Source organism: Anolis sagrei, chromosome 9 (genome assembly GCF_037176765.1).
Source record: "Anolis sagrei isolate rAnoSag1 chromosome 9, rAnoSag1.mat, whole genome shotgun sequence".
In the NCBI taxonomy this organism is placed as follows: domain Eukaryota; kingdom Metazoa; phylum Chordata; class Lepidosauria; order Squamata; family Dactyloidae; genus Anolis; species Anolis sagrei.
The window spans coordinates 6,593,262-6,609,561 of record NC_090029.1 but is presented as its reverse complement, the minus strand read 5'-3'; the positions used below and the strand labels follow the sequence as shown (position 1 = coordinate 6,609,561).

Here is a 16,300-nt window from a genome sequence, read left to right as displayed (position 1 = left end):
TCCCATCATTACTAACAGCCTCAGGTTCCTTCCTTTTCCCCACAAGCTTTGCATGTGAGGCCTTCAACCTGGGGCTTCCTATCACTGAAGTTTCTCACACTGGTTCTTCTCAAACTGAGGCCTACTAACACACTGAGGCCTTTCTCCCACTGAGGCCTTCTCAAACTGAGGGCTGAGGCCTTTCTCCCACTGAGGCAAACGAACGCTGAGGCCTTCTCATAGTGAGGCCTACTAACACATTGAGGCCCTTCTCCCACTGAGGCCTTCTCACACTGAGGGCTCTCTGAAACGGAGGCCTTTCTCTCACTGAGGCAAACTAACACTGAGGCCCTTCTCCCACTGAGGCCTTCTCACACGGAGGGCTCTCTCAAACGGAGGTCTTTCTCCCACTGAGGCAAACTAACACTGAGGCCTTCTCATAGTGAAACCTACTAACACACTGAGGCCTTTCTCCCACTGAGGCCTTTTCACACTGAGGGCTTTCTCAAACGGAGGCCTTTCTCCCACTGAGGCAAACTAACACTGAGGCCTTCTCATAGTGAGGCCCTTCTCCCACTGAGGCCTTCTCGCACTGAACTGTCCAAATTGAAGTCCAAAACACCTGGAGGGAGGGCCAAAGTTGGCTCATGCGTACTCTAAAGAAACAGACTCCCGGGCAGCAGCGTCACTCAACGGTCCAAGTCTTTATTTCACCTTAAGTTAAAGGCAGGCCAAGTACAGATGCTGTACATTAAATAGTATATATGCACACATTAGGCAATAAGTGCTTCTAGGGTCTGTTTCGGAAGTCCAGCTTTGGTCCTCTCCAAGCGCAATCCATTCCTAATGGGGTTTTTGGGGTCAATAATTTAGATATAGAGCGAGCCGTCTGCCGGCCCCACGTAGCCGACTCCGATCAGCAGCACGTCAATGAGAGTCCAGATTCCCAAGCCGCCGAAGCTGAAGAGCTTGCCCAGCCCTTCCCGCCATTGGCCCAAGTAGAAGCGATCGGCTCCAAAGCCGCCCAGGGTGATGCTGGGGAAGAAGCCACAAACAGATCACGTGCCAATTAAGAGAAAGGTAACAAATATAATGAGTCCTTATGACCAAAACGTCTAAAGGTAAAGATTTCCCCTTGATATTAAGTCTAGTAGTGTCCGAATCTGGGGGGTGGTGCTCATCTGCATTTCTAAGCTGAAGAGCCGGTGTTGTCCATAGACACCTCCAAGGTCATGTGGCCAGTATGACTGCATAGAGTGCCTGTCAGGAGTCAATTTCTGAGGGCATGAAGACATCACAAATTCCCTCTGTGACATCCTGACTGAATCATCCTGGCTGAATCAACTCTCTCTGTGGCATTTTGAAGCCAGCAGAGGATGCTGGAAACCTTGTATTGGAACTTGTGAAGCAACAAGTTCTAATAAGAAAACTGAGAAGAGGGGAGATGGGCAGGAAAGGTGTATAAAAGGAAGTGGTGGTGGGGAAAAGTCAGTAGTGTCTTTCTTTGCTGCAGAGATACATGCAATATATCCATTTCAAAGCAAAACGGCTTGTGAGTGGTTATTTAATATTGCTACATAGATCCTACAGTCTGACAGTGCCATTACCTTCCCGCAGAAGCGGTACCTATTGATCTACTCACGTTTGCATGTTTTCAAACTGCTTGGTTGGCAGAAACTGGGGCTAACAGCAGGAGCTCAGCCCGCTCCTTGGATTTGAACCGCCAACCTTTCAATCAGCAAGTTCAGCAGTTCAGTGGGGGTGCCCAATAGTATTGTAATGTAATAATATCTATCTATCTATCTATTTATTTATTTATATCCTACTTCATCTCTCCATATGGACACTCAAAGCAGCTCACAGTCAAAACATTACAACTTAAAATATACATATATATATATATATATATTGTGTGTGTGTGTGTGTGTGTATATATATATATATATATATATATAATATTTATAATATTATTATGTAATGCAATATAATACTAGTAATAATATGATATTATAATTATATATTTATATTACATGTAATATTACTAATAATATTACAATATAATGGTACAGTACAATATAGTTACATTTAAAACTGATATTGTACTATGCTAATAACATAATATACTGTAAGCCGTTCTCAGTCCCCTTCCGGGTGAGAAGGGTGGCATATAAATGTCGCAAATAAATAAATAAATATTATTATTATCAAACAGAGTATATCATTATATATTAAAAGTAGTATTAAAAAGTAAATATTTCCCCTTGGCATTAAGTCTAGTCTTGTCCAACTCTGGGTAGTGCTGCTCATCTCCATTTCTAAGCCGAAGAGCTGGCGTTGTCCGTGGACATCTCCAAGGTCATGTAGCCGGCATGACCGCATGGAGCGCCATTACCTTCACACCAAAGCGGTGCCTATTGATCTACTCACATTTGCATGTTTTTAAACTGCTAGGTTGGCAGAAGCTGGGCCTAACAGCAGCTCACCCTACTCCCTGGACTCAGACCACCAACCTTTTGGTTAGCAAGTTCAGCAGCTCAATGGTTTCACCCGCTACAGCACCAGGGACTCCATCAGTAGTCTTATGATTCATGTAATATAGTAATACTAATATATGAATCAGTAGTATTATAATTAATGTATTAGTATTATCTGTCCGAACGTATCTACCTCAATGAACCATCATGTTTAAGATCATCTGGGGAGGCCCTGCTCTTGGTCCCGCCTCCCTCGCAGGCATGATTGGCAGAGATGAGAGACAGGGCCTTCTCAGTGATGCCCCTTGGCTGTGGAACTCCCTCCCCAGGGATATTGGATCAACCCCCTCCCCTTCTGACCTTCCACAAGAGAGTGAAAACGTGGCTTTGTGACCAAGTCTTTAGAGAACTTGTGCAATAGATTTGGAACTTGGAACAATGTGCAATTACCATTGGAACGGCCCAGATTATGCTCATGTTTTTAAATGTTTTGCTTGTTTCTAATGAGCTTTTAAATTCTATTTTAATATTTATTTAAGTGTACATTGTGTTTTTAAGGCATCAGATCATTGCCTGTATGTAAAGCCACCTTGAGTGCCCTCCGGGGTGAGAAAGGCAGGGTACAAATATCATAAATCATTATTTATTTATTTATAATACTTCTATCTCGCCTTTCTCAAGACCAAAGGCAGCTTACAAATTGGCAGTAATACCACTATACTGCAATATTATTAGTAACATTATTTATTTTATTTATTTATTTACGACATTTATATTTATTTATATACGACATTCTCACACCGAAGAGGACTCAGAGTGGCTCGCAAGACATATATACATACAATATATTATATTATTAACATAGTACAATATCAGTATTATATTTTACTATATTGTACTATATCATTATATTGTAATATTATTAGTAATATTGCATGTAATATAAAATATATAATTATAATATCATATTAGTATATTGTATTATATTATAATATTATAAATATTAAATGTGCTATACTAATAATATAATATAATGTAATACAATACAATATATTATATTACATTGTATTATATTATTAGTATAGCACAGAAGACAAGGTGGAACTGTCTTCTGGCCCCCTCTCTCTTCACTCTGGCCCAGAGCGGCAGTTGGTACTGCGGGGAGGGGTGTATATATACCACAATATATATAATACACTACCAGTAATTTCCTTGGGGAGGGTATTCCAAAGGGTATTCCAAAGGCTCGGGGCAGCCACCACATTTATATATGGATTATTATACAATAATACTAATATTATGCTATGCTAATACTATAATATTATATTACATATACATATAATATGAATGATATTATAATGTAATGCCATATAATAATGCTAATAATAATATTGTAATATAATAATATTAGTACGTTGGCTCTAGTCCAAAACAAAACGAAAAAAAAAAGAATGGAGTTAAGTGGGAAATTAAAATAAGATCATCCTCTGCCTACCTTAAAGCCAAGGCTGTTGACCATTTGTAGCCTCCAGTCCAGTTACAATACAGCATCTTGGGGAAAGTACGGTTGCCTTCAAACAAAAACAGGTTAATCTTTTTTACATATGAGCAATGGATTTCAGGAATTGTGGATTTTGCCTTGAAAAAATGGATTTTAGGAATTGAGAGTTGAAGTCCAAAACACCTGGAGGGCCAAAGTTTGCCCATGCCTTATCTACGGCAACAATAGGTCAAAACTTCCCCCATATAATATACATAGGATGCACGTTACCTAAACAGTGGATATGATCCCGCACGGTGCAGTTAGCCATATATCTCTCCCGGGGACAAGAAACCGTCTTGCAGTTTGCAGGATTGGAGCAGACATAATCGAGGGGAGGCAGCTGCCAGCAAAACTGACAGGTCATGTTGATCATGAAGGTCTTCTGACGAGTGTTGTTCTCATCCTGTGTGGGAATAATTTATGCCACAGGTGAGCATAACATCTATTAGGGGCCTTCTCGGTGGTGGCTCCTCGGCTGTGGAACGCCCTTCCTACGGACATTAGACTAGCACCATCTCTAATGGTATTCCGCAAAAAGGTGAAGACCTGGCTGTTTGAGCAGGCGTTCCAATAATTAGTGCAATGATTGGTTAATGAACACTGGAATGGAACAATGGATGACGGATCTGGAACATGTTTTTGATGACGAGACGACAGTGAATGGGTATTGTAGTGACTGTTTATTAATTGTGTAATGTGTTGGGTTGTTGGCTGTTTTTATACTATAGCACTGAATTTTTGCTGTTCGTATTTGTTGTGAACCGCTGTGAGTCGCCTTCGGGCTGAGAACAGCGGTATATAAGTAAGGTAAATAAATAAATAAATAAATAATTATATTTCCAGCATACAAGACAAGGGGGTATAAGGCGACCCCCAACTTTTCAAGACAAAATACAGAGTTAGGGATATACTCGCCGTTTAAGATGACTCCGCATTCCACGGATGACCCCATGGCCCCCACCGTTCGCCCCGCTCTACTTTCATGGTCTCCTCCGCCCCCCGACACTCACCACCTTCGAAGGCCACTGGGCTCGCCTAGGCCCAAGTTCCCTGACTCCTACGACTCCCAGAATGCCTCAGCAAGCACATCCTAGGCATGCTGCCGCCGGGGCTGCTGGGAGTTGTCATCCAAAGGCCCTTCCTTGCACCTCTGGATGATCACTCCCAGTAGCCCTGAGCAGCAGCATGCCTGGGATGTGCTCACTGAGGCATTCTGGGAGCTGTATTTCCCTCACTCCTACGGCTCTCAGAATGCCTCAGCGAGCGCATGCCAGGCACACCGCTGCTCGGGGCTGCTGGGAGTTGTTGTCCGGAGGCACAAGGAAGGGCCTTTGGGTAATGACTCCCAGCAGGCCTGGCAGCGGCGTGCTTAGGATGTGCTCGCTGAAGCATTCTGGGAGCCGTAGGAGTCAGACACTCTGCTGGCTGTTGTATTGGATCACACGTCGGACACTTCCCAAGTGTTGTTGCTGTTGCTGTTGTTGTTGTTATTATTATTATTATTATTATTGGGAGCTGTGCCAAAAGATCTCAGCCGGCATTTGGAAACAATAAACATCGACAAAATCACGATCTGCCAACTGTCCTGACTTGGATCTGCGTGCATCATTTGAAAATACATCACAGTCCTAAACGCTTGGGAAGTGTTCGACTTGTGATTTTGTGATACGAAATCCAGCATATTGATCTCGTTTGCTGTGACATATTGTGCTTTTGTGTCAATAATAATAATAATAATCATCATCATCTTTATTTATACCCCACCACCATCTCCTTGAGGGGGACGGCTAACATGAGGCCAAGCCCAAAAATACCTGTTTGGGTATCAGCCAGCACGTCAACGACTTAAATCTAGAAATAGTTTTCTAAGATCTACAGAGACACTCGTTGGAACACCTCAGCAAGCAAGAGTCCAAAAGTGGCAGGCTCAAACCCAGAACCTCAACCAATGGCTGATACCAAATGAGAGACTCCCTCCTGGGCACACAGAGGACTGGGTGACCTGGAAGGCACTGAACAGACTGCGCTCTGGCACCACGAGATGCAGAGCCAACCTTCAGAAATGGGGCTACAAAGTGGAATCCTCGACATGTGATTGTGGAGAGGAGCAAACCACTGACCACCTGCTGCAATGCACCCTGACCCCTGCCACATGCACCATGGAGGACCTTCTTGCAGCAACACCAGAAGCACTCCAAGTGGCCAGATACTGGTCAAAGGACATTTAATCAACTCTCATACTCACAAATTTTGTAATCTGCTTGTTTGCTTTGTTCTGTTAGAAATGTAATATAATTTGACTGGTTGTTCTGACACGACAAATAAATAGCCCAAAAATACAATACAGCAAAATAAAATACAAAATGCAAACAACAAAAATTACATATCAATAAAATACATACAATAGCAAAATAGAGTAAACAAAGCATAATATAAAATCGAACACAATGGGCGGGCCACATGGACAAGGTAAAATAATAAAACCCTGGATGAGGTAGTAGTAGAAAAAGTGCATTTGAGAGGAGCCCAAAATTAAATTGTGAATTACTTACAACGCAGTGAACCTGGGGTTTCGCTTCACATTCAAACAGGGCTGGTTTCCCATAGATGCAGGAGTAGTTGGTTCTGCAGGTGACGCATTCTGGAGGCAGCCGGCTGCAGGGCCCATTGCTAGGGCATCGAGTGACATAGGATGGAACAGCTGTAGTTTCTGTAGAATAGTAAAGGTTTTCCCTGGCATTAAGTCCAGAGAATAAGGACCCAATAAAAACAATTTTAAGAGCCTTCAGAAATTACAAATGGTACAACGGGTGGCAGCCAGGCTCCTTACTGGAGAAAATTATAGGGAGCATACAACGCCCCTATTAAAACAGCTTCATTGGCTGCCGATAAGTTGCCGAGCCAAATTCAAGATGCAGCTTATGACCTATAAAGCCTTAAACCAGTGGTTCTCAATCTGTGGGTCCCCAGATGTTTTGGCCTTCAACTTCCAGAAATCCTAACAGCTGGTTAACTGGCTGGGATCTCTGGGAGTTGTAGGCCAAAACATCTGGGGACCCACAGGTTGAGAACCACTGCCCTAAACGGTTTGGGCCCCGTCTATCTTCACAATCGCATCTCCATCTATGAATTGGCGCGAACTCTAAGATCCTCCAGGGAGGCCCTCCTTTTGCTCCCACCTCCCACAAGCACGGTTGGTGGAGAGAGAGAGAGGGCCTTCTCGGTGGTGGCCCCCCGCCTTTGAAACGCCCTACCAAGGGAAATAAGACAGGTCCCATCCCTCCCCTCTTTTTGTAAGAGTTTGAAGACTTGGTGGTTTCAACAAATCTTCAAGAGTGACCAGTGCTAGCTCAGCCCAGACACTGTCCGGACATGATCTAGCCCCCTATATATCACACTGGTCATTTTCCTAACAGGCCCCTGGAAATAGCCCATCCCCGCTTTTATCGTTTACCTATTTTATTTATTTATTTATTTATTTATTTATTATTCGAACTTATATGCTGCCACTCCCCTGGGGCTCAGAGCGGCTTACAAGAATGGCTAAAATCTAACACAATTTAAAAACAATTTAAAACAATTTAAAAACAGCAATATTAAAAATCAAAGGCCTGTCGAAACAGGTATGTCTTACATGCCCTGCGGAAAGCTGATAAGTCCCGCAAGGCACGGACTTCAGGTGGCAGAGTATTCCAGTGATGGTGCCACTGCTGTGAAGGCTCTGCGTCTGGTTGCTGTTAGACGCAAGGTCTTGACACTGGGGACTTCCAATAGATCGTGGTCCTCAGAATGGAGGGATCTCTGGGGTTGGGAGGGGGTGAGGCGGTCCCTCAGGTACATCGGCCCCAGACCATGCAAGGCCTTAAAGGTGAGTACCATCCCTTTGAAAGTGATCCGGTGCTCAAGTGGTAACCAATGCAGCTGTAGTAAGATTGGTGTTATGTGGCATCTCATCGGAATTCCCGCAAGAAGCCGAGCAGCTGCATTTTGTACCAACTCGAGCTTCCGGATCACCGACAGTGGAAGGCCAATGTAGAGGGCGTTACAGTAGTCCAGTCTTGAGATGACCGAAGCCTGGATCACCGTAGCTAGGTCGTCCCTGGACAGGGAGGGGGCCAGCCGTCTAGCCTGACGCAGATGAAAAAAGGCGGTTCTGCTCACGGCGGAGACCTGGGCCTCCATCATCAGCAGAGGGTCCAAAAGGACTCCCAGACTTTTTACCAATGGTGACAGGTGTAACGCCTCGCCATCCAGGGTGGGCAGCTGGATATCCCCACTGCCCGGTTGACCCAGCCATTGTTTACCTATTACAGTACTTTTGTCGTTCACCTATTACAGTACTGTATCCAAATGCCGGTCAAATCTTATTTCAATTTGTATCAGTCTTGACCCAGCCTTTTGAATTGTCCTGACCCATTCCTTTTCCATGTCCTAACAAATAGACACGAAGAGAAGGCAGGATTTTTTCTTTTAATATTGATGTGTTGTTGGGTAATTCATTGCTTATGTTGCCGTTACTGTTATTTTTTGTTCATGTTGTGACTCTGTATGTTTTGATGTTGTTGCTTGGAAACCGCCCTGAGTCCCCCCAGGGAGATAGAGCAGTACATAAATAAAGTTTTATTATTATTACTAGCTGTCCCCTGCCACACGTTGCTGTGGCCCAGTCTGTTGATCTGGAAAATAAAGTAATGAGAAAGTGTTGGTTTCTAATATGATTTCTTTCTGCTTGTGGGTAAACAGCATTTCTTGCTGTTTCTTTGTCAGTGTTGATGTGGAGATTGTCTGGTTTGCCTACTCTGGAACATGAAACAAATAACACTGTTCAACTGAGAAAAAGTTGCGGGCCTGAAAATAGCTGTTCTTTTATGATTTTGGGGTGCTGAAAACGAAAATGACATTTAAAAATGTATATTGGCTCTAGTTTTTATGATATAAGCAATCACGTGATCACGTATGGTTGAAAAAATGCATGTTGCGACTTACACTATGGAAGATTCTAGAATACTTTAGAAAGTTTGATGACGCAGTATTAGTGCCGTGTGCAAAAGCCAGAAAGCCCTATATAAGGCCAGACTTTTGAACAGTGAAGGTCAGTCAGTTGAAGACTGAGACAGTATCGTTAAACATCGTTTTACATGGTTCTTTTTACTGTAGTTATGCCTCGCATGTGTGTAAATAAAGCACTATGGAAAAAAGATATCAAGGCAAATGGACTCCGTCAATGCTGTCAGACTCCTGCTGGAGCATTGGAAGAGACAATCCTTTCCTTGAATACAAAAGAAAAGTCAAGAGAAGCAAACAGGATATAAACTAAAGTAATGATTAAAGCGACATTTAAACTTTCAGACTTTTCAACTGCATTAGGCCTACTAATATAGTTTCTTGCTGCACAAACATAAACAATAGACTAATTTAAATATTTCTCATGTATAAACTATTGGCAATATAATTTGACTAAAATTTAGTAAATATTCACGATTTATTTACATGCAGTAAGGTTAGGCGCATTATCATAATATTAACGAATTACCTATTGTGGAGAAAATTGAAATAGCTGTTGCATAAAAACCAGAGCCAATTAACACATTTAATTATTATATTTGAATTCAGCATGTTAAATTTATTGAGAAACGGCACATTTCGTTTCCGCAACTGAGAAAAACCGAAAATTTGTAGAACAGTGTAATTGTCCTTGTTTAGGGGTCCCTTTCAGATCTAGGATACTATGTGTGTGTGTAAATCATATCTATCTATATCTATGGCTGGATGGCTCTTTGTCAGGAGGACGTTGATTACGTTTTCTTGCCCTGATGAAGGGAGTTCGATTAGATGGCCTTAAGTATTTTCTGTTGGTGATGGGGGTTCTGTGTGGGAAGTTTGCCCCAATTCTGTCGTTCATGGGGTTCAGAATGCTCTTTGATTGTAGGTGAACTATCCTTCCTTCCCCCTTTCTGTTTACCTCCCTTTCTCTTTCTTCCTTCTTTCCGTCCTTCCCGTCTTTCCTTCCCTTCTTCCTTCTTGGGGCGGGGTTTGGAGGGGAAGAAGAAGGAGGGGGAGGTGGGATAGATTTGGACAGGGCGGGAAGGGGCGGGGCTTGGAGGGGGCGGGGTTTGGAGAGGAAGAAGAAGGAGGGGAGGAGGGATAGATTTGGACAGGGCGGGAACGGGTGGGGCTTGAAGGGGGCGGGTTTGGAGGGGGAGGAGGGGGAGGAGGAAAGATTGGGGAAGAAGAAGGAGGAGGTAAGATTGGGGCGTGTTGTGGCATGTGTGTGTGTGTGTGTTGCAGGGAAGGGAGGGGGTGTGTGTTACCGGCGTGTGTGTGTGTGTGTTGCGGGGAAGGGAGGGGGGTGTTACCGGCGGGAAGGGGGCGGGGGGAAGTTGCGTGGTGCGTGTGTGGGCAGTTTGCCCCAATTCTGTCGGTGGAGTTCAGGATGCTATTTGAGTGTTGGTGAACTGTGTATCCCATTGACTACAACTCCCAAATGTCAAGGTCTATTTCCCCCAAACTCCATCTGTGTTCATATTTGGGCGTATTGAGTGCTTGTGCTGAGTTTGGTCCGGATCCATCATTGTGTGTGTGGGCAAGAAGGAAGGGGGGGGGGCGGATGGAGGGAAGGCGGAAGGGCCAAGAGGGAAGAGCGAGTTTTGCCTCAGTAGCTTTCCAAGCGCGGGAAGGGGGCAGTTGTGTGGTGCGTGTGTGGGCAGTTTGCCCCAATTCTGTCGTTGGTGGGGTTCAGGATGCTATTTGAGTGTTGGTGAACTGTGTATCCCAGTGACTACAACTCCCAAATGTCAAGGTCTATTTCCCCCAAACTCCATCTGTGTTCATATTTGGGCGTATTGAGTGCTTGTGCCAAGTTTGGTCCAGATCCATTATTGTTTGAGTCCACAGTGCTCTCTGGATGTAGGTGAACTACAACTCCCAAACTCAAGGTCAGTGTCCACCAAACCCGAACTTGAAATCACAAACAACAAGAAAGAATAATAAAAGAGAAACTACTCCTTGGATGTATACTTGAGAATATCCTACTGTACTGTTCAAAATAAAGAAATATGAAAGCCTTATTTAAAGATGTTATGGGGAGGAATCATTTCTAGTTTTCCTAGAAGGGGGAGGAGAAAGCCTAAGACCAAATTAGCAGCTGCGTTTCACTTAAGTCTGGCGCGGCCACAGTGACGCGAGTCTTTATCCCAGTTGGATTACTGTAATGAGCTTTACACAGGATCCTTGTGAAGAAGCCATGGCTGCCCTGAGATCGCCAGACTTGAGTGAGGCTGAAAATAACAGGGTCTCTGGGAGGTCTCTCATTCATAGGGTCACTGTGAGTCAAAACAGAGCGGGCGGCCCACAGGGATAACAACAAAGAATGCAACCAAGGGCACATTTTAACTATCGGTGAGAGAAGAAGATGGCGGAATTATTACCTGGGACTTTAGATGCCGGGACCTGTGTGCTGGCAGGCTCCATAGCAGACACCTTGGGCAGCTGAGCATGCGGATGATGCTCCAAGCTCAACGATCCTGGAGGGAAAGGGAGGAAAAACATGAACACAGATGTTCAAATTGAGCCAAGAAACTGAATGTGTCAACCAGATGTGAGCAAACTTTGGCTGTTAGGAATTGTGGGAGTTGAAATCCAAAACATCTGGAGGGAGAGCCAAAGTTTGCTCATGCTTGGTGTAAACCAAGACGTAAAACATTGATATGCCTTAGAGTCACCTGTTGACTTATGAGGTTTTCACTCTCATAGGTTTTTTTAGGCAAGGAACATTCAGAGGCAGCTTGTCCAGTCTCTTCCTCTATTATTATTATTATTATTATTATTATTATTATTATTATTACTAGCCGTCCCCTGCCACGCGTTGCTGTGGCCCACATGGGGGTTCTGTGTGGGAGGTTTGGCCCAATTCTATCATTGGTGGGGTTCAGAATGCCCATTGATTATAGGTAAACTATAAATCCCAGTAACTACAACTCCCAAATGTCAAGATTCCACTGAGAAGGCCCTGTCTCTCATTCCCACCAAACGCATCTGTGAAGAAGGTGGGACTGAGAGCAGGACCTGCCTTTTTTGGATGATCTTAAAGTCCTAGAGATGTGGTTCATAAGGATTTTAACATTAATAATAGGATTTAACATTAATAATAGGATTTAGCATTAATAATAGAATAATTAAGTTTAATTATAAGATTATGGACCTTAATAATAGTATTATTAACCTTAATAGTATTATGAATAATAATGATAGTATTATGAATATTAATAATACAATTTTGAATATTAACAATAGAATTTTGAATATCAATAGCAGGATTTTTAACATGAATAGATTTTAACCTTAATAATAGGATGATTAATATTAATAAGGAATATTAATAGATTACTAATATTAATAGGATTTTAACATTAATAAAAGAATTATGAACATTAATAATGGGACTTTTAACATTAATTATAGGATGAATGGCCTTAATAATAGCATTATTAACCTTAATAATAGTAGTATAATATTAATAACAGAATTTTGAATATTAATAACAGGATTTTAACATAAATATATTTTAACCTTTATAACAGGATTATTAATATTAATAATTGAATTTAACCTTAATAATAGGATTATTAACATTGATAATAGAATTATTAACATTAATAATATTATTAATAGGATTACTAATATTAAGAGGATTTTAACATTAGTAAAAGAATTATGAAAATTAATAATGGGACTTTAACATTAATGATAGGATTATTAACATTAATTATAGGATGATTGGCCTTAATAATAGTATTATTAACCTCAATAATAGTAGTATAATATTAATAATAGAATTTGGAATATTAATAACAGGATTTTAACATGAATATATTTTAACCTTAATAATAGGATCATTAATATTAGTAATTAAATTTAACATTAGTAATAGGATTATTAACATTAATAATAGAATTATTAACATTAATAATAGGTTTATTAACATTAATAATATTATTAATAGGATTGGTAATATTAATAGGATTTTAACATTAATAAAATAATTATGAACATAAATAATGGGACTTTAACATTAATGATAGGATTATTTACATTAGTTATAGGCCTTAATAATAGTATTATTAACCTTAATAATAGTAGTATAATATTAATAACAGAATTTTGAATATTAATAACAGGACCTTAACATGAATATATTTTAACCTTAATAATAGGATCATTAATATTAGTAATTGAATTTAACCTTAATAATAGGATTACTAACATTAATAATAGGATTATTAACATTAATAATATTAATAGGATTTGTAATATTAATAGGATTTCAACATGAATAATAGAATTATGAAAATTAATAATGGGACTTTAACATTAATAATAGGATTATTAACATTAATTATAGGATGATTGGCCTTAATAATAGTATTACTATTATTATTAATAATAATAACCTTAATAATAGTAGTATAACAGAATTTTGAATGTTAATAACAGAATTTTAAATATTAATAACAGGATTTTAACATGAATATATTTTAACCTTAATAATAGGATTATTACTATTAGTAATTGAATTTAACCTTAATAATAAGATTATTGACATTAATAATAGGATTATTATCGAAGGCTTTCATGGCTGGAATCACTAGGTTCTTGTGGGTTTTTTCGGGCTATAGAGCCATGTTCTAGAGGCATTTCTCCTGACGTTTTGCCTGCATCTCACCTCTGCAGGAGTCTACCGTATACCATGCAGCTGTGGACAAGTCTACATAGGGACCATCAAACGCAGCATTGCCCAGACACGCATCAAGGAACATGAAAGGCACTGCAGACTACTTCAGCCAGAGAAATCAGCCACAGCAGAGCACCTGATGAACCAGCCTGGACACAGCATATTATTTGAGAACACAGAAATGCTGGACCACTCTCACAACCACCATGTCAGACTACACAGAGAAGCCACTGAAATCCACAAGCATGTGGACAATTTCAACAGAAAGGAAGAGACCATGAAAATGAACAAAATCTGGCTACCAGTATTAAAAAACTCAAAAACAACAACAGCAAAACAACAGAGAGGAAATAACCAGGCACATCTTAACACCTCCCGGCAAGAGATTTTCCCAGGCTCAGGCAGGCCTTCAAATGCTAATGAAGGTGATCAGTTGAAACATTCACACCTAGCTCCAGCAGAGAAGAGCTCCTTGCTCCACCCCAGCCATTCCACAGATATATAAACCCATTGTCCTAATTCCAATAGATCTCACTACCTCTGAGGATGCTTGCCATAGATGCAGGCGAAACGTCAGGAGAGAATGCCTCTAGAACATGGCCCTATAGCCCGAAAAAACCCACAAGAACCTAGTGATTCCAACCATGAAAGCCTTCGACAATACATTAATAATATTATTACTAGGATTAGTGATATTAATAGGATTTTAACATAAATCACAGAATTATTAATAATGGGACTTTACCATTAAAAATAGGATTATTAAAATGAATAATAGGATTTTTAACACATCTATCCCTCTCCCCCCCCCCCCCCTTTTTGGGCCTCTCTTTCTCTCTCTCTCTCTCTCTCCCTCCTTCGCCTGATGATGGTCACACATATCAACAACAACAACAACAACAGCAAGAGCAGCCCCTTCTTCTCCTTCTCCTTCTTCTTCTCCTTCTTCTCCTACCTCTGCCGGAGAGGACGTAGAGCTGCGAGAGGAAGAGGGCGACGCGGCAGAGTCTCTTCAGCGCCCGCAGCCCGGCCACCGCCAGCGCCGCCATCTTGCCCTCATCCGGGGACTTCCGACAGGCTCCTCCCACTTCGGCTGTCAGGCTGAGGGCCCTCCGGCTGGGCGCACGCGCAGTAGCTCCAAAACCGCCCTCCCTTCCCTTTCGCAGTGCGCTCTGCTGCCCCCATCAGGGCGGAAGGGGTATGACAGCAATGAAGAGCCAACCTTTCTTTCTCCCATCCATCCATCCATCCATCCATCCATCCATCCATCCATCCATCCATCCATCCATCCATCCATCCATCCATCCATCCATCCATCCATCCATCCATCCATCCATCCATCCATCCATCCATCCATCCATCCATCCATCCATCCATCCATCTATCTATCTATCTATCTATCTATCTAACTATCTATCTATCTATCTATTATTTATTTATTATTTATTTATTATTTGCATTTGTTAACCGCCACTCTCAGCCCGAAGGCGACTCGTGGCGGTGTACAGAACATAGAACATAAAGACAACAGTTACAGTAAATCCAGGGCCATAACACAACATCTTACTACTACACAACTAATTAAGCTAAAAATCCGCTTCGTCTTGTTTGGGTCATAATCAGTCTCGTAGTCATAGTCCATTCCGGTGGTCATTCCAAAGCATAGCACTTAATTGAAGGCCTTTTCGAAGAGCCAGGTTTTCAGGCCCTTGCGGAAGGTCATGAGGGAAGGCGCCTGTCTAATTTCAGCAGGGAGGGAGTTCCACAGCCGGGGGGCCACCACCGAGAAGGCCCGCTCTCTAGTCCCCGCCAAGCGTGCCTGTGAGGCAGGCGGGACCGAGAGAAGGGCCTCCCCGGATGATCTCAAGGTCCTCGTGGGCTCGTAGGCCGAGATGCGGTACTCGAGGTATTTTGGGCCGGAACCGTTTAGGGCTTTGAAGGTTAGCACCAGCACCTTGAATTGGGCCCGGTAGCTGATCGGCAGCCAGTGGAGCTGGGACAGCAAGGGCGTTGTACGCTCCCTGCGTCCCGCTCCGGTTAACAACATGGCTGCCGCGCGCTGGACTAGCTGGAGCTTCCGGGCCGTCTTCAAGGGCAGCCCCACGTAGAGAGCGTTGCAGTAGTCGAGGCGGGATGTGACCAAAGCGTGTACCACCGTGGCCAAGTCAGACTTCCCAAGATACGGGCGCAGCTGGCGCACGAGCCGAAGCTGTGCAAATGCTCCCCTGGTCACCGCTGAAACCTGGGGATCCAGGCTCAGTGATGAGTCCAGGATCACACCCAAGCTGCGAACCTGCGCCTTCAAGGGGAGTGCGACCCCGTCCAGCACAGGCTGTAACCCTATACCCTGTTCGGCCTTGCGACTGACCAGGAGTACCTCTATCTATCTAATCTATATAATCTGTCTGTCTGTCTGTCTGTCTGTCTGTCTATCTATATCCACCGCCTCCTCCTGAGAAAAATGTATAGTATCACAAAGGACGACCACCTCACCCGCCTCATAGGAAACCTGCTACAAAACAGAAGCTTTTTTGTTGAGTCCCAGGGCCAGAGAAGCAGATGGCAGAAACAGAA

The 16,300-nt window shown here is 42.5% G+C and overlaps 1 protein-coding gene across 1 annotated transcript; it reads right to left on the bottom strand.

The window, feature by feature from the left end:
- Nucleotides 1-664: 664 nt before the first annotated feature.
- On the bottom strand, nucleotides 665-14,813 carry TM2D3 (TM2 domain containing 3). Its single transcript, XM_060755755.2, has 6 exons — nucleotides 14,682-14,813; nucleotides 11,424-11,519; nucleotides 6,549-6,706; nucleotides 4,225-4,399; nucleotides 3,949-4,024; nucleotides 665-1,014 (listed from the first exon to the last, which is right to left on the bottom strand). The coding sequence occupies exons 1-6, from the start codon at nucleotides 14,773-14,775 to the stop codon at nucleotides 849-851; spliced, it is 765 nt and encodes a 254-aa protein (XP_060611738.2). The 5' UTR covers nucleotides 14,776-14,813; the 3' UTR covers nucleotides 665-848.
- Nucleotides 14,814-16,300: the final 1,487 nt, after the last annotated feature.